The sequence below is a fragment of the Chrysemys picta genome, chromosome 9 (assembly GCF_011386835.1).
Source record: "Chrysemys picta bellii isolate R12L10 chromosome 9, ASM1138683v2, whole genome shotgun sequence".
Taxonomy (NCBI): Eukaryota; Metazoa; Chordata; order Testudines; family Emydidae; genus Chrysemys; species Chrysemys picta.
This window is the reverse complement of record NC_088799.1, coordinates 5,397,636-5,415,369: the sequence shown is the minus strand read 5'-3', so window position 1 is coordinate 5,415,369 and position 17,734 is coordinate 5,397,636. Positions and strand designations below refer to the sequence as shown.

The 17,734-nt window shown below is 58.3% G+C and overlaps 3 protein-coding genes across 12 annotated transcripts in view; 1 reads left to right on the top strand and 2 right to left on the bottom strand.

Annotated features, from left to right (window-relative positions):
• Positions 1 to 7,830, top strand: part of RUBCN (rubicon autophagy regulator) — a 60,143-nt gene extending 52,313 nt beyond the window's left edge. For all 10 annotated transcript variants that reach the window (XM_065557563.1, XM_065557566.1, XM_065557569.1 and 7 more), the window contains 2 exons: positions 1,937 to 2,030; positions 3,320 to 7,830. In XM_065557563.1, the coding sequence (XP_065413635.1) occupies positions 1,937 to 2,030; positions 3,320 to 3,480 (255 nt within the window). In that variant the 3' untranslated portion in view covers positions 3,481 to 7,830. The remainder of the gene's footprint in view (positions 1 to 1,936; positions 2,031 to 3,319) is intronic.
• The window catches only part of FYTTD1 (forty-two-three domain containing 1), a 208,279-nt gene that overhangs the window by 73,217 nt on the left and 117,328 nt on the right, over positions 1 to 17,734 (bottom strand). The window lies entirely within an intron of this gene.
• Positions 9,171 to 17,571, bottom strand: LOC101939088 (deoxyribodipyrimidine photo-lyase-like). The gene is made up of 10 exons (XM_008173743.4): positions 17,412 to 17,571; positions 15,219 to 15,712; positions 14,486 to 14,631; positions 13,778 to 13,960; positions 12,640 to 12,798; positions 12,031 to 12,229; positions 11,335 to 11,487; positions 10,981 to 11,102; positions 10,337 to 10,496; positions 9,171 to 10,079 (listed from the first exon to the last, which is right to left on the bottom strand). Exons 2-10 carry the CDS (start codon positions 15,580 to 15,582, stop codon positions 9,925 to 9,927), a joined length of 1,641 nt encoding a protein of 546 aa, XP_008171965.2. The 5' UTR covers positions 15,583 to 15,712; positions 17,412 to 17,571; the 3' UTR covers positions 9,171 to 9,924.

The following is a 17,734-nucleotide window of genomic DNA, read 5'->3' as shown; positions in this document are numbered from 1 at the left end:
CCCTACTTTGCAGGGGAGTGGTTGAGGCGTGGCTTTGAGATCCTCCAATTGGAGGATGCTGCATAGTCGTAGTAATGGTATCCAGGGTACAGAGCACTTTCCCTCGTGGCATACAGCGCCCCATGTAGCCTGGGCAAGAGATCCGTGGTCACCGTCACCATGGCTGTGGGTAACAGCATGTGAACTGCATCCCCAGGGGCCTGAACAGTTGGGCATTTCCCTCCGTTTCATTCCCAATGGGCTAGACGTGTGCGATCTTGCAGAAACAGTCCCTCTAACGACCTGTTTAGATGCAAAAGCCCTGCATTAAAACAGACTGAGTGTCTGGGTGAAGAAATACCAAGTGGTGAGTTTCCAGGCAGCTGTGACTCCAGATAACACCATTGGCCTGCTAAACCCAGGGTTGTGAGTTCAATCCTTGAGGGGGGCATTTAAGGATCTGGGACAAAAATCTGTCCGGGGATTGGTCCTGCTTTGAGCAGGAGGTTGGACTAGATGACCCCCTGAGGTCCCTTCCAACCCTGATATTCTATGATTCTAGTCTATAACAAACAGAAATAGGAAGGGATGCTCCAGTCTGCAGGGGAAGAGGAATTTGGGAGGGCACTAGTGGGTCCTTTGAATTGCGGATTTCCCATCTCATTCTTTTTATTAACCCTGTCGTTGCTGATCCATTCGATCGTGTTGCAGTGTTTGCGCTTGCTTTAACTATTCTCCTTTTCTCTAATGAATTTGGTTTTAAGAGATGAAATTTAAACCCAGCTTGAATGCGGGGAGGGATGAGGTGAGGTTGGGAGATGGATCCCAGCAGGGCCGGAGATGTAACATTTGCTTTCACCTCCTCCCTCAAGGCTGAGCTACACTGCCAAAACGACAGTGGGGAGCTGGCTATGACACATTGGAGATAGTGAGAACACTGTTGCATTGTTTAGTGTAGATGGGACCTAACCACAGCCCTGAGCCAGGCTGCAGCCCTGATTTCTCCAGGATTGTAGCCAGTTCAGGGTCCCGTCTACACTGAAGATGAAACAGTGTTTTAACTCTGTCATTGGCAACTATAGTGTAACTGGTTCCTCCTTAAAGTGGTTTCTAGAGGGTAGATATGGCCTTAATTTTCTGTGTGATGGGTGACTTCACTAATCGGCTTTAAAAACATTCCAAATGGGTCTCCTTGAGTTGCAGCTGTTGGCTGTGTGGGCCCCCCACGCGAGGGCAGCAGTGCCACTCACCGCCTGTGAGCACGAGTTTGGGGCAAAAGACCAAACTCGTGCCTTGGCCTCCGAGACGTTCCCTACTGAAAGAGGGTCCTTGTCCCGGAACTCCCAATCTTACTGGGAAGTCAAAGGGGACAAAACTGACTGGACTGCCACTGGTTTGGCAGTGTTGTGCGTGCAACCTACTGCGCAGACGACACCGTTGTGGGTGTGTTTATGGTACATCTTTTGGTATAACCGCTACTACTTACGTTGTATTGTGGTAGCATTGACAAAACTCTGGCGCAGCCCATGTACTCAGCAAGACATGGGCATTGCCCCGAAGCACTTGCGGGTATGTGTGTCATCTAAGAGATACAGAATGCCTGGTTCCTCCACCGCCACCCAGCAGACAGGCGGCCCGGCTGTTTGGAGATAGTGCCATCAGCGAAGCTGCCTGTGCTCCGGGAACGCTTTTGGCCTATGGCGTCTCGCATAGACCATGTCTCCAGCCCCCTGGAAAGGTTGGAATCTCGTGGGTCATGTCCAGCAGCCAGGCCTCGCTTGTAGCGGGTGGGTGAGCAGCTGGTGTCGTCGCATCCCGGCAATGGGATGAGCCTCTGATTCCCACATTACTCTTGGCGCGAGATGTCTCTGTCTCTGACTTTGCCAGGGAAATCAGGTGCATTTGCCTCTTCTCCAGGGCGTTTCTTCTTCACTCCTCTCCCCTTCCGTTGTTACAGCTGTGCCAAGCCAAAGGCTTCATCTGTGAGTTCTGTCAGAAGGAGGAGGACATCATCTTCCCCTTCGAACTGAACAAGTGCAGGACGTGTGAAGGTGAGACGCTGGCACGCGAGGCGCTGGGAGCCATCGCTGGCCCTGGGCGATGGCTGGGCTGGGTCCATGTCTCCTGGAGCGAGTTTAGTGCAGGTGCTGCAGTGACTGCTCTGGAGACCGAGCTGGTACAGACCAGGCAGAGTCAGGAATCTCTGCTCTGCCGGGTTTGTCCAAGGCTGTAACAGCGAGTGCCTTGGCTGCCCTGAGCATGGCCTGTCTGCCTGTTGACGTTTGTCTAGCCACCTGGCAGCAAACCATGCTCAGCCTACACCTCTGACCTGCATCAGCACACAGCTGACTCTCTCTAGCCGGTTTGACATGCTCCCTTGCAAGGTGGCCAGAACTGGGCCTGTGTATCTGGGGGTGGCCAGTAGAACATCCCAGAGTGCACTGCACCCAGCGCACACTAGCCGGCACTGCGGGAGAGCTGCACACAGATGGGCAGCGTGCTAAGTGGGGGTGCAAGAAGTCATTTCCATGGTGGCTGCAGCCTGCCCTACACCTTGTAAGCCGGTCAGACGCATGACACACATTTGGAGTGTGCACTGGGCACAAGTCTCAATCTTCATGGCCATTCTGACTTGGGTGCCTTTAAGGTTACTAGCCAAGGAGTCCGGTAACCAAAGTGCTTTGGCCGTTTGGCGCTGGACTGAGACTATCCAATCATTTTACTGAAGCCCCCACGCCCTGGAGTTGGTAACTGGTTTTGGTCATTGTAGACCTGTGCTGATGGCCACGTGCACAGTAGCGCCGTATGCCGGCACCAGTCTCCTGAGCCATCCAAACCGCCCTTGGCAATCTACAAATGTGGCCGTCCCTTTAAAATTAGACTCTCTCTTGCCACAAGTGTTTTCAGTGAAGGCCTTTTGTTTAGGGTCACCGTGGCCTTGGCAGGGCAGGAAACCTTTGGGAAAGGGATGAGATGCAAAGTGAAATTGACCTATCTAACATTGCTGTGCAAAACTGAGTCAAGTGCCCCAAATTCCTTGGTTTCCAAGTGCATGCGGTGGGCTGGGTGCTTTCCAATCACATGGGCGCCATCCCTACTCCAAAGATCTTTCTGTTTAAGAACCACATAAGAGGCGAACCAGTCAGAATTGTAACACCTTGAGAGCTGATCATCCAAGGCGTTGGTAACACGCTCCATCCCTGGCCAGTGACTTAGCGTCCCTCCCGTTGGGTGTGGGCAGGCTGTGCCCGGACGGGGGAGCGTGCCGACGCTGCCAGTGTATGGGGCTAGGCCCCAGCTCTGCACTGATGGCGTTGCTTTCTCTCTCTCCCTCCCTCAGAGTGCAAGGCCTGCTACCACAAATCCTGCTTCAAATCGGGCTGCTGCCCCCGGTGTGAGCGCCTGCACGCCAGGAGAGAGCTGCTGGCCAAGCAGAGCCTGGAGTCCTACATCTCGGACTACGAGGAGGAGGAGCCGCCAGAGGCAGTGGCCGCGACGTGAGTGTGGTGGCGGAGGGCGAAGAGGAGACCAGCGGATGTATTTGCGTGCGTGGCCCTCGTCATCAGAGACTAAACTAAGGACTAACCTGACTCTTTCACAATAAAGGAGCCCGTGGGAGGGTTGAATTGTGGGAGATCTCGGAGCAGCTGGCCCTCACACGCTGACGGGATCGGCTTGGTTTGCTTCAAGAGAGCCGGTTTCTTTGCTCTCTACACGATGGTGTTGGGGACGGCGGACTCCGCACGCTAGTTCTTGCAGTCGAGATCCTGCCGAGGTGGACACGCTGCTGCCTTCGTACAGGGTCCGGCGGCGAATCCTGTCTGTGCCACGCTCCGAGCGCAATGAGCGTTTGTATGCCAGTGTGCTCCCCTGGCCCCTTAGGGAGGAGCTCAGCCAGACGCTGGCTTAGCCAGGAGGTTCTTGAGGAGCTTCCACCGGTTAGGAGGTGAAAGCTCCTGTCTAGCTCAACTCTCCATGGGGGAGTAACTGGAGTCCTGCCGCTGCCCAGGCTGGCTGCCTTGTGGCAAAAGAGAAGGGGCTTTGCCAAGTCCTCTGCCTATGACACGCCATATCCTTTGCCGCTGACGGGACCTTTTTAACAATCCCTTATTCAGAACTGATATGACTTGATTTGGGGGCGGGGGGGAGAAGCAGCAGCAAACAGCGCCTTGTCCTCTGCCTGGCGGGAGCCATCACGAACTGTGGATACCTGCTTGGCTGGTAGATCAGGCTAGAGCACGCGGACTGTGTGGGATTTTCCCTTCGACCCGGCCCTGCTTTAGCTGCATGCAGGCTGGGGGAGAGATCTGTGCCAGTCGCTGTCGGGAGCAGCCCCCGTCTCCGCTATTGATGTTCGGTTCCTCAGACTGTGCCTGGTGCTGATGGAGCTCCCACCTGCTGGGTGAAGGGCTGGGCTTCGGCCCAGAGGCGTGACTGCCACCTTTCCCACAGTGCTAGGTGCCGGGAGATCGCCCTGTGCCATGCTCTGGCACTGGCAGCCGGTGAACAAGGGGCTGGAAGGCGGGGAGGCCACAGACAATGAGGAAGCTGCATGCCCAGCGTGGGGAGAGGAAACGCCTTCGCTGAGCCGGAGGAAGCAGCTGCTCTGAAGCTGGCCTCTCTCTGCTGACCTTGCAGGAGATGAGCTGCCGAGTGCTGCTGTTACCCTGGGCTGGGGGCGGTGTTCCCCCATGTCTGTCTGCTGGGGCAGGGGGGCTGGGCAGTTACTCTTAGATCCAAGAGCAAGGATCAGTTTGAACACAGCCAGAGCTCAATGCCGGGGTGCCAGGCGGAGTGGGGGCTCCTGCACCAGGCCCATAGCAGGTGACTCCACGTGACACTCACCCCCACTATTTCGGAGCTTGATGAAGTCACGGTCAGTCTCAGTGGAGCCTTTCTCCCATCCATGCTGCACCCTCGGTGTAATGTGTCCTCCCTGCAGTGGATTCTGGCCAGGCCCGTTCCAGACCTTGGCGTTGGTGTGTCGGGCCTGCCAGTTTGTGCTGGGCTCCCCTGATGCTGTGTGGCCCCAGGCTGTTCTGTGACAGGCACCTTTCACCTCCCGCTAGCAGAGCGCTCGGGGAGGCAGACAGAGCAGCAGCTGAGCAGGCCCCATGCTTCAGCCAGCTCCCTTGGCTTTGAGATGAGAGCTGCACTTCTCATCCCCCTGGATCAGGTGCCCGTTGGAATGACCGAGTAATGAGCGTGTCTAGCAGGACTGCCAATAACCTGGTAAAGGAGCCGCCCCCGAGCACACTGGGTAGAGCTGGCCTTGTGATACGGAGCGCCATGTAGTCAGGAGATTAGCCCGGTCCAGAACGTCTCCCCAGAACCCCACGCTCCTCAGTCACTGCCTAAACCACTTTGCCCTGCTGAGCCGTGTGTTTGTGTGGAGGGATGTGGTCGTCCACAGTGCCCACTGGCTGCCCCCGGCCCAGCGTTCCTCAGCGCTGGTATCCGATCAGTCCCCAGAGCAGGGGTAAAGCTGTTTATCTGCCATCCGGAGGCCCCCCCAGAGAGCCAGTGCCCCAGGCCAGCCCCTCTTCTCAGTGTATCGTCTCAGCTGGGCTGATCTTTGTGTACATAGTGCTGTTTTAAGTTGATCTCTTTTAAAGGCAATTGCACCTGTCTTTTTAACGAGCTGCTCTCGTTTGAGTTGGTCACTTAGGGCCAGCTTTTAAAGCCATTTAGGTGCCTAACTCGCGTTGATTGCAATGGGAGCCCGACACCCCACATCTTTAAAGATCTGGCCCTTAGTGTCCATGGCCAGCAGTACGGGAGGCATTTTCTGCCTGGCATGGACAAATTGTGCTCCTCCAGCACTTCATGCTAGCTCCATCTGGGGAAAGCTGGAAGTGGATGTCCTGACACCCAGCTGAGCCCCGGGCACAGTCCTGTGGCGTGGCACAGACGGGCAGCGGACTGGGAGTTGGTGTGATTTGGGGGAGTGTCCAGAGAGTCTACAATGCGGCTTCAATACGGAGCTGCAGCCTGTAGCAACTCCCCGTTGGGGTATTCAGTGCTCCCTCGGGGCTGCACGCGGTGAGTGGACGTCTTTGCACGTTGGGGCTTGTGGTCTCTGCAGGTAGCGGCGGATCTCGGCTCCGGTTTATGGAAGATGGGCGTGTCCCTTGGCACATGGGCACATTTCCAGCACGGGCATTGGCTGGGCGCTCCATGTAGTCGTGTACGTTGAAAGGCGCGGTTTGACTCGTGTACGTATGAGAGGTGGGGGGGGGGTCGTGATGGTGGCGGCTCTCCCTCAGCTCCTGCCCTGATTGGTGGCTGGCACTTCAGGCCGAGCGCAGGGCGGTGCTGGGGCTCTAGCCTCTTGTGGACCTGGCCCGTTCATGCCAGTGCTGAATCCCTGGGAGAGCTGCAGAGGCTGGGGCCGAAATGAAACCGGTTGCAAGTGCCCTTGGAAGGAGGGAAGACTGCTGGGGCGGTCTGAGGACGGGGAAGGCTGGCTGCGTTTGGGCTCTGTCTCAGACAGGATGCGCTCGAGGAAGCAGCCTCTCCCCACCACACGCCTGTCAGTTATGTAGGTAGGTTGACTTCCTTGTAGCTGCCGTTTCCTCTCCTGCTGGAGGGCAGCAGACAAGAAGCTGGGTGACTCTTTGTAAGCGGCAGCTCGGTGGGACCGCTGTTTCTCCGGGGCAGAGTACTGGGAGGTGGGCGCTGAGGCTGATGGTGGAACCAGGTTCAGATCAGCTGTTCAGTGAGAGATCTCCATACTAAATGTATCTGGAAGCCAAGGAGCGACTGCCGAGGGTGTTATCCCACGGAGCAGGCAGCAATGGTAGGTTATTATTCAGGGCAGGCCTGGGTTTTGGCAGGTGGTTTAATCGGGAACTAAGAGTGCAGGAGCTCCAGAGGTGGTAGAATTCAATGCAAAGCAGAGAGACGCTAGCATTAATATCCCCTTTCTGCATCAGAAGGGTGGTGGGATCAAAGCCCAGGGCACCTGTAGCTCGCCCAGAACTGACCTCTTGCATGTGCCTTAACTTGAGAACTGACCGTCAGGGTCTGCTTTGTGAGCTTGCTTTGACACCGCCCCAGCCAAGCCGTATTCAGTCTAAATGCCCGGCCCAGAGGTGGTAGCAGCAGCGATCAGCTGCCCTCCTGTTTGTCACATGCACGCCCCGTGTCAGCTCCTAGCTTTCAGCCTAATAACGCCGCTGTACTCCACCGATGGCCGGCAAACTCCGGCTGGCTCCGAACATTGCATGTGCGGTGCCTGACGAAAGCCGATCCCGTCCTACGAACTGCAGGATGATTTTCACTTCTACAGCTGTCAGATCCCTTCTTTAGCGTCAGCCACGCCTGGTCTGAGACCTGGCACGACTGTCCAGACCCATGGTGGTGTCTGACAGACCCATTCCCTCCCATGGGCCAGCTCTGACACAACACAACAGAACGTTCAATGAGGTTTTGTTTTGAAGCACTTTAACATGGTGGGGTGTTTCCATGGTGGCTAAGCCTCTTGGCGGTTCCTAGAAGCACTGATTATATTTCAAAAGACAGGGAGTGGATTTGTGGGTTTTGTCCCCCTTCACGGTGGGACCTTTCTGGCTGAGACAGGAACCCCGCCTGGGAATTCAAGACAGTGGAGGGTTTTAATGCAAAATGATGCACAACACTAATGAAGCTGCTACTGACCCGTTTGCCAAGCTATTACAGTACTTCCCACTCTAAATCCGTGTACCTGTATGTGTACGAGCTCTTTGTAAATAGAGAGAAGGGTCATATGATCCAATGTACATGATGATCAATTGGATTCCTCTCCACTGTATTATTGTACAGCAGAACAATGAAAATGCCGTCCCTAATAAACGAAGTTGGTAAGAAGCACCTCATTGGCTGCTCTTGCTTGACCTCTGCTGTAGTGGAGTTTATTAAAGCTGGCTGAAAGAAAGTACAAAGATCTGGCTCATAAGAGCCAGGAACGCGCCAGTGCTGACTTCCCCAGAGGGCTGCTCACATGCTGTTTGTGTTCCTTTAATTTAAAAAAAGAGCGGTGGACAAGTAAAAAACCGAGGTCGACTTGCTGCTGGAAACCAGGGAACTACAGGTTGAACCTCTCTAGTCCGGCCCCCTCGGGACCTGACCGGTGCTGAACCCCATGGGAGGTCAATGCAGAGTGCCACCTGTCTCCATAGGCACAGGAAGTAGGGGTGCAGGGGGTGTTGCAGCACCCCCAGGCTTTGCGCCCAGCATGGCCCCCTGCCCGGGAGTCCCACTGCACCCGGGGTACTGGCTGCCAGCCCCCCCACCCAGGGGCTCCAATGTCGGCACCAGGTCCTGGTCGCCGGCCCTTTGCGCGGGGTCCTGGTCACCGGCCCCTTCCCTGCTGCCCAGGATCCCAGCTGTGGGGCTCCGCTCCTAGCCCCAGCCACCCCCAGCTGTGATCTCAGCCTTACCCCTGTCCGTGCCCCTCACTGCCCCAGGCTGAGACCACAGAGGTGTGGGGGGAGGGGAGTAGAGGGGGGAGCTTGGCGCCAGTGGATGTTCTGCACCCACTAATTTTTCCCCATGGGTGCTCCAGCCCCCGGAGTTGCCGGACATGGGAATGCCGGGTTCGAGAGGTTCTAGCTGGTGTGTTATTAAGCAGGATCAGGCCTGGTTCTGATGTGGATGGGTGACCAGCTCCAAAAGCCAAGCGATGCAGGAAGAGATGTTCTAATTTACCTTTGTCAATATTCCAGTTGGATTAAACGGCACAGTTCAGGATCAGCTGTGTAGGTATGTTCTTGGCTTTACCTTTGACCCAACCCTGCCCCCTAGTGTTCTGGGTAATGTTAGCACTGACGTGGGAAGCCCTAACTCCACTGCTGTCAGGGTAGACACACTCCTGCAAAGAGCTGCGCTTGTAAAGGTGCACGCTCTGAAAACAAGCCTGCAGCAGAGAGCTTAGGAACACTCCAGAAGCTAGACACTTACGAATGAAAACGTGCTGGGCTGACCGTATGTAGGCCTCTGCAGCACTAACTCCCGGGGTGGCCAGTAGTCCCCAACTGTCCCAATCCCTGGAGCGTCTCAGGCTGTCGGAGCAGATCCAGGCTGGTGGACCGTCGCTCTCAACTGAGCTGCTGCTCGCTAAGGTTTAGGGCAAGGGCTGGGCAGCCCCGGTTCTTGTCTTCCTCTGATCCCATCGAAACGCTGCTGCAGAAATGACACGGACGCTAGGGCTAGGTGTTGTAAGGTTTAAGACACAGACCCTGCTGCAAGTCAGTGGGCTTTTAACAGTCACTCTGAAAACCCTGCCTGCTTAGTGCATGGGGTGAGACAAGCATCCATCTCTGCGTGGGGTGGGGCAGCAAAGCCCCTAGAGGTAACGCAGCCAGTTGAGGTCAGTGTGTGTCGCCCCGGGAGCTCCCCTCTTCCCTGCTCTGCGTGAAAGCTGAGATCCTGCCAGCCGCGGTGGATTTGCGCTGAGATTCCCCCGCCTCTGCCAGCAGCTCGTTCTAGACGCAATCAAGCCAGAAGCGCTAAGCTACAAGCCCAGCATCCCTGAGCTCTACGAGCCAGGCCTGTCTCCCTGCTGCAGGCGAGGGCGAGGCTGGAAAAGGCAGTGTCTCCTCCCCGAGCAGTCGGGGTGGCTGGCGAACCCCTCCCCTCTAGAAATATCAAAGTAGCTTTTAGAGCTGTCCCCGGCTAGTAGGGGGAGGTGGCACAGCTGGGGCTGTGCCAGAGAAAACTTTGGGCAGCCAGGGAGAAGCTCAGGCTTGCTGCCCCAGCTCCCGGCATTGCGCCCGAACCGCTGCCTTGGAGGAATCCTGTAGGCAAGGGCAGTGGAGTCCCTGCCGGCTCTCGGCTCAGAGGCACGGGCCTGTCAATGGTATTTGGGGGGAAATGCAAACTTTTGAAGGCCCAGCAAAGAACCCCCCCCCCCCACGAGCTCCAGCCATCCTGTTTTCAGCAGGAGCTGCCCCCCCCCCCCCAAGGCTACTGGCCCAGTTTGCGGGGATCGTATCTGCGCTCGAACTGCCCCACGTCGAATTTCCTCTTGCAGCCGGCGTAGTTCATGTAGCGGATCTTCCCGAACACGGCCCGCTCGGCCCAGCCCTGGTCGTGGATCCCGCAGATGGACCACATGCAGCCTGCCGGCACAGAACACCCAGTCAGGTCGCCCTGCCCTGCCCATACCCTGCTGCACCTGTTCCCAGGCCCCCCGGCCGCCTGCTTCAAGCCCTGGCAAGGGAGGGATACGGGGGTGGGGGCTGAATGAGGGAGAGGGAGCTGGACAGGCCCTTTAACCAGTAAGGGGACCTTGGCAGCCCCCTAACACCCAAGCACAGACAGGATCCCCCTCCCCAAGTTCTCCGGAGTTTCTCACTCCCACGCCCTAGTCGCTAACCTACGTAGCCGCTGGGATCCCGGCCATCCAGCTCATAGCGATCGTTGAGGTAGATGGTGAACTCCAGGGCCTCCTCGGGGGAGCGGGTCCACTCCAGGATTTTCTTGGCCCAGTACATGCGTAGGAACCCGTGCATCTTCCCCTCGTGAACCATCTGGAGCTGCACAGATGGAGGGAGCCCAGCGTGGGCACTGATGTGAGAGCCACCAACAGCCTCACCTCCCCAGGGTGCCCAGGAGAACTTGAGGAGGGGGAGGTGGAGGGTCCCCAGCTCGTCAGGGGAGAGGAGGGAGGTGAGAATGAGACACACCTGCGTGGAATCTGGGGTGAAGAGTGAGGGGCGGGACCTGCCTGGACCTGGCCTCAGTTTCCCATCTGACTAGGAGTTTTATGGCTACCTTACTGGCAGTCTCCCTCAATGGAGAGAACCAATCTCCCGCCTGCAGCCCCCATCTGGCCGGTGGAACTCTCTGCCCCGTGTACCTGGCTGGGGAATATCTGCTGTAACCCATGTTCAAAGGGCACATGCTGGCCAGGGGTGCAGATGTGCTCTGTGGCCGGCTCTGTTATAGGACTGGGGCTGTCTGGGGTGCTCGGTGCTAATGGATCCGGGAGGGGAGGGGGAAGCTCAGGCTGGTTGGCACCTGGGCAGCGTTCCAGAGCGGGTCGTGCGTCTTCCCCTCCTCCAGCTGCTTCAGCTCGTAGAGGTGAGACCTCTTGTCCTGGGCGTGGAGCTTCAGGCTGGTTTTGGCCCAGTCGTACGCACCTTCAAAACACAAAGGTCGGGCTGGGGAGCACATAGCGGGGAGGGGGGAAGGGGGCTGGGCTCCCTGAGAAAGGGACCCTATAGCTGGGTGATAGAGCCACTGGGCTGCCAGCAGGTCTGGGCAGAGGCAGGCCTAGCCTCCTCTCCACCCCAGTCACTCCCTACGCACCAGCGTGCTCTCGCGCACCGTGAGTCCGGCAGGCTGCGGCTCGCTGCCGCTCCCACGCGTTACCTTCCACCTTGTCGTAGTTCCTGTTGTAGTAGCAGAAGTTGTCGGCCAGCTCCCTGCGGATCACGGCCTCCTCGATGAACCCATCCACCGACTCCTTGTATTTACTGCGATATTTCTGCACCTCCAGGATGGCCCGCTGGACGGAGACCTGGCCTGTCCGGGAACGGGGCGGGGAGAAGAGAGGGGGAAGCAGAGAGGGCGTTTGGCCACTGATGCCTGTACTCAGGTTCCCACGGGAGCTGGTGTGCTGCCGGCCTGGCCTGAGCATGTGGGATCGAACCCGAGAGCACCATGGGCTCAGCGGGCACAGGCCTCACCCCCTTCTGGTGCACAGTGTTCCTTCCACTGGGATTGATCCAGTTCATATAAATATCTGCAGCATGAAACACCAACGGCCAGGCCTTTGTACCCCTCAGGCTGCCATGGGGCTCAGAGACCAACTCAATCAGCCACTTGGGAGATGCTCTTCCCTCCGGCAGCCCAGGTACCGTGCTTAACCCATCAGGGGACAGTCACCGGGGTGAGGAAAGGGACTGAAGCAAAACTACAGGCGTTATGGCCCCTCACTAGCCATCTCTCCTTGGCCCAGGACACTTACCTCCCCCAAGAGGCCATACTGTGCCCGGAGGGGTAATTACCTAGATCACTGAAGCCCATCGCCCTTCAGACCTACGGGGCTTTCCGGGGGTCACTCACCGAAATGGAACCACGGCGAGAGGTTGCTGAGCGCTGGTCTGTTCGGGTTGTTCCGGTCGGTGCCGAAGGATTTCAGCCGCTCGCCTATGAACGACTCCAGCACGGCCAGCCCCGCGGCCGTCCCCGGCGTCGCCCAAGTCACCTCCTTCACCGAGCAGTCCACCTGCAGGCTGGCGCGGCAGGCATTCCAGTCTATGGGCTGCACAATCACAAGGAGCCTTTAGCCAAGCTGCGAATGTTACCGTCCTGCCCGGGATGCTACGACAGACGGGGCCGGTTCTGATGGCTGCTTTGGACCAGACAGGTCCTCCCCTTACTAAATTCACCCTGGGCACAGCTTGCTGGCACTCCATCTGCCTTTGGTTAAGCAAAGGTTCCTTTAACCCCTACTGCATCTGGGGATTGGAAATCGGGACTTCTGATCTGTTCCCAGCTCCGCCACTGCCTTTGTGTGACCCTGGTCAAGTCACGTAACCCTGCAGCCTTGATTTCCCTCCCCCCGCCCCATTGTAAAATGGAGATCATGCTCACCCTCCAGTGGGGGCTGAAGCTTAGCTAGTGTTTAGGATGCTCTGCAGGGCCACGCAGCTAAAGAACTCTAGATGTTACCTCTGCCGGGGCTGTGGACGGGTACGGGTGCTTGATGACGGGAGGGAATTCCGTGAGGAACTCCGAGAGCTGATCATGGATCTTCCGTCGAATTGTCCTGGCTCCGTACTCCTGCTTGTCTGAGGCAACCCAGCACGGGACAATGTTGTGAGCATCAACCTGGAAAGCAGTCAATGAGCTGGGAATGAGAAACATGCTCCCCCACCCCTGCCAAGCTCTGACTGACCCCTAGATCCACCCAAACCTTCCCAGGGCTTTTTTAATTTCAACTTTTTCCCCCCAGCAGGCCAACCTTCCCCTGCAGCCCCAGCCCTACAGCCTGGGGCGTGGGACCTGGAAATGAAACTGACTAGAACCAGACCAGCCTCGGAGCAGGAGGAGACGCCCGCTCGGATCCAGCCAGGTCTCTGCACACCCTGGTTTGAGAAGACGGAGCTAAGCCGCACAACAGCTCGGCAGGTGATTTTTTTAATCTAAAAAGAATCTCTTTTAACAAAAAAATAGTTGCTGAATTCAGCACAGCTGACCCCATCCCAAAGGGTCTGGTGTGTTTCTCTCTTGGCCCAGACATCGGCCAGGAACCTCCCCAGTCCCGGAGTGATTCTCGTGGGGAATACAAATGGGACGTTTGAGCCGAGTAGAAATGTCTCTCTGGGACGGTACGTGTAAGGAGTTACTCCCTGCGTCTGCCGTCACCAGCTCCATGCCGTGGCCACGTGTCCCCGGTACAATCTCCTTCACTCCCCCCTCCCTCCAGTTCCTTCCCTGCCCCCAACCTTCTGACTCCGTCTAATATACACTCACACGCTCAAAAACCTTCCAAGCGCCAGAACTAGATCCCTGCCCCACCACCAATTACCTGCCCGAGTCCCCCACCTTCTCCAAAGCTGATTTGTTGGGGGGCTCTCCCGGATCTTGGGGCCATAGCAGCACCCTGCTGTTCTATCTGCAGTGACCAGCTCTCGACGCTTTCGTTCTGCCTCTCAGCCCCCTATTTAAAGGGCTGGGAGCCAGCTGTTAGTCCCGCTATTAACACCACGGCCTGGCGATCACATGCCAGCATGGAGAAACGGCCTATGTACAGAGCCCCCAGCCCCACTGCCGCACGCCTCCCTTCCCCCACAGCCCAGGCCCCCACCTGTACGAACGGCACATCTCCCGGGAGCCTCTCCTTGACGTCTTCCACCCACTGCATGGGGACGCGGAGCGGGGAGAAGTCTGTCACCACTCCGCCGAGGCCACGGCCCGTCACGAAGGCAGGCAGCACGTCCTTGGCAAAGCCGATGAGCAGGTGGAAGGGGATGTCCAGCTCCTGGCACTCCTGGAACAAAGGGAAAGGCTCTGGGAATATGGGGCAAAGAGCCCGGTTTCTGTAACTGCCCCTCCAGGCCGAGCTGCCCAGCACCACCCCAGCCGGGCTCCAACCAAGAGTTGGGCGCTCCACGTTGTTCGCTGGCAGCACCCAATCCCTTGGGTGGCTTTGCCAATCTCTGCCTACAGTAACAGGTTATAAAGATCCCAGGGAGGGCTGCAGGCCGGGTCCCTGCAACTGACGTGACTTTGCTTTCCAGACAAACGCTTGGTGTTGCCCAGAGATGTCGGGCCTGCGAGCAGCCCTGTAGTACCGGGAGAAGGGAAATGGATTCCAAGTTCAACTCCCCCCCCCCGCCCCCCATGAGAGAAGACAGCGTTGGAAAAATACCGGCTCTTGGCAGGCTCGGGCCCTTCGCTCACGCTGGGACGTTGCTGAGAGCCGCACGCCTGCCCCCATCACTGTGTGTCCTGGGCCTGCGCTCCACCCCTGCTCTGACCCTCCCCTCTGTGGCATTTCCTAAGCAACCGGTACCTCGGCCACTTCTTGCAGGCCTTTCAGCATGAAGCCGAAGTGACGGATGGTGGCCTCCAGGAACTTGGGCACCAGGCAGAAGCAGACGTGCAGAGGGAGCTGCTGCTTCAGGGCCAGGCGCTGGGCGTACAGGAAAGCCCAGTTATCTGGAGAGAGAGAGAGCATGTGATTGCATTCACAGGACACTTTGCTTGCTACGGAGCAACCCTGCCGAATGCTCGGTTCAGGCCCAGGACTGGGAGCCAGGAGACCTTGGCTTCACAGCTCACCTTGGGCACCGAAATGAGCGGCCCCGCGCCTCGGTTTCCCCATCTGTAAAAGGGAGCTATTGATACTGACCCACCTGTGCAAAGCCCCTCGCAGCGTCAAAGCAAAATCCATCTTTCCTTGAGCCCACCCCTGGCAGGGGAGGTTTGTCTAAAGCCACAAACTCCAAAGGAAAACCCACGGCGAGCCGGCGCCCGGGGAAAGAGGAGGAGGCAGCACACGCCAGCCAAGAATCACACGCTCTAGCCCTGGGCATTGCCGAGGGGCTTCCCAACAGGAAACCTGCTAGGCCATGATGCTGGATGGGGAGCCCAGCACCGTCTGCATCAGCCGTGGGACCGCGGCTCTCAACTGGTGCCATTGCAAGAACTTGCTCTAGGGACAAGGGGGAGGGGACAAGGGTTCTGACTCCTCATAGTCTCTCCCCCTCCTCCCCGACGCGTCCTGGTCCTGGGACGGCTCGTACCTTGCACCCTCTGGTCTCGAGACATCCAGTACACGACGCCCTGGGCGGCATCCTTGAGGTCGGAGCCCTGCGAGACCAAGCGCACTCGCTTCTTGTTGTACTTGAAGTCCTGCACAGAGGGGGCAACCTGCAGCCGCGCCTGCCTCACGGCTTCCCCCAGGCTCCCAGCTCCTCCCCCCTCCGCTGCCTCCCCTTCCTTCCTCCTCTTCTCCACGGTCAACACCTCCGCCCCACCGGGCTCTGCCAGGACCTTCCGTTTGCCTTTCAGCTGGCCCCGGGGCGCCGCAGCAGCTCCAGGCCTCGCTGCATCCCCGCTGATCTCCTCCCCGCCACGGGCCTGCCGGTTCCTGCTCTTCTGAGACATGCTCGCTGCCGTCCGACGGGGCGGGCACAGCTCCGACACCCCGTGCAGTCTCCAGCCACCACGCCGGCCAGCTACAGAGGAGACGGCTCCAGCCAACCTTCCCAGCAGCAGCTTGTTGGTGTGATACTATCTGTGGACAGAGAAACACACGCCACTTTGTTAGACCTCTCTTTGGAGTTTCTCCGTAGACACTGCCTTTGTGCGACCCTGGTCAAGTCACTTAACCCCACGGCCTTGATTTCCCTCCTAAAATGGAGATCACGCCCACCCTCCAGTGCTGTTCGGGGGCTATCTGCGGTTGCCAATAAGCGTTCTGTGCCCCCACCAGGAATCTAATACCTTACCTTCCTTATAGCACCTCACAGACTCCGATCCCAAAGCAACTTTCTCAACCGTTCACCGCAAGCCTCACTTCCCCACTCTGCAGTGTCAGCCAGCTCTGGGTTGGAACCCGGCCGCTGTTTAACATTGCCCAGCCGTTCGGGCAGGAAGTGGAGACTATCGTACCCCACTGACGCTGCAGGGGTAGCAGAGACGGGCAGGTTTTAATTACTCAAAGGGGAATGTGGACCTGCCGTCAGGGTAACACCTGTCATGTATGAAAGATGCGACGGCCTCTTTAATGACCACAAGAGGTCGGGTCCAGGCCTTGGATTTCGTTTGAAACACGGCACCTGCAGCACTACTGCCCTTCCTACCATCGTGCTGGGCTCACGACGGACTGTCCCCTACAGCCATCCCCTCCTGCAGGTCTCCCAGCCTGGGAGGTAGGATGGGCGCCCCGGGAGCACGTTGGGCAGTCAGTCTGATTTCTTGAACTTGCCTGATCGGAGACAGCCCTGGCCCCCAGCCACCCTCAACTGCAATAGGTGTGTAAACTTGTGGCATGTTACACGCTGGCTCGAGCCAAACAGAAGGCCCCTGGGGGCCAGACGCAGCAGGCTGGGACGTGGCAACTGCTGCAGAGAACTCCTGACTTGTTGCTATCTCAAGGGAGCCTATGCAGTTTTTCTTAAAGTCCCAGCTTCTGGAGTCATGTGATTATGGGAGATTCTCTGCTTGCATTAATAGAAAGGGGGGAGTTTCCAGCTCTTGTGATTGCAAGGAAAAGCTTGAAAAGAGAGGCCCTGGGGGCTCCGACCCCCGAAGGCAAAGCCACCGAACACCAGCACTGTGCTTCTTTAAGGTCTCATTATTTCTAAGTTGCTTTCATCATTTTTGAGGGTGCGACTGATGGTTTTTGAGTGGTTGGGGTGGGGGACACTGGAGCAGCTCCAGCCCCTGCTAGAAAATTCACCCTTCGAACAAACTCCGTGCTACAAGCTGCGGCCTGCGGCCGGGACTGGCAGGCCGGAGCTTGTTCAGGTTTTCAGGGCTTGTGTACGGGGGTGGGATTCTGGAGGCGCTGCTAGGGGGGAGCTATTCCTGCCCAACTCCTGCGATGGCCAGTGCCCGCTCTTACTCCGGAGTCAATCCACTTTCAAGTCACACTCAGCCCTTACTCCTGCCAGACTCTCTGATGTAGACCGGGGCTGTCCTGGCGAGGTCTGGGCGCCCAGGCTGGGGCAGCGAGACCGACGGGTGGCTGCTGCAGGGACCGAGGCTTGGGGAGCCGGGGGGCACGGATAGGCAGAGGGCTGGATCTGCCCGTGCGAGCCCTGGCACTTTGGGGTCAGGTCAGGGCGGCAGGGACAGATGCCCGGGTCAGGTCTCCCCCCCCATCTCGAGCCTGTGCACGAGCAGGGACCTGCTCCTGCGGGGAGCCCGGAGCCCCAGCCAGGCCGTGGGGAGCAGCCCCCCTCCAGCCCGCCCGCCCGCCACCCCCTCACCTGGGCGGCGGCTCCGGGGTCCCGGAGACCCGCTTCCCACCCGGCTGCGGCGGCTGCTCCGGGCCCGTTTACACAACGTGGGGCGGAGCGAGCGGGGCACGGGGTGGGGCCTGGGAGGCGGCCCCAGAGCCACGGGGGCGGACGGGGATCTGTGGGGCGGGGCCCCTAGGCAGGGGGCAGCATCTCTGGGGCGGAGGGTGGGGGGTCTTTGGGGCGAAGTCCCCGGAAGGGTGGGGGGGATCTCTGGGGCGGGGCGGATCGGGGGGGATTTTTGGGGCGAAGTCCCCGAAAGGGTGGGGGGGATCTCTGGGGCGGGGCCCCCC

Bases quoted from the DNA above. Each gene is read 5' to 3' on its own strand.
- LOC101939088 (XM_008173743.4), bottom strand. From the start codon at position 15,582: ATGTCTCAGAAGAGCAGGAACCGGCAGGCCCGTGGCGGGGAGGAGATC. The intron at 13,961-14,485 runs GTACCGGTTGCT...CCTTTGTTCCAG, and splicing joins GCCTGCAAGAAGTGGCCGAG to GAGTGCCAGGAGCTGGACAT. The intron at 10,080-10,336 runs GTTAGCGACTAG...CTGTGCCGGCAG, and splicing joins GGATCCCAGCGGCTACGTAG to GCTGCATGTGGTCCATCTGC.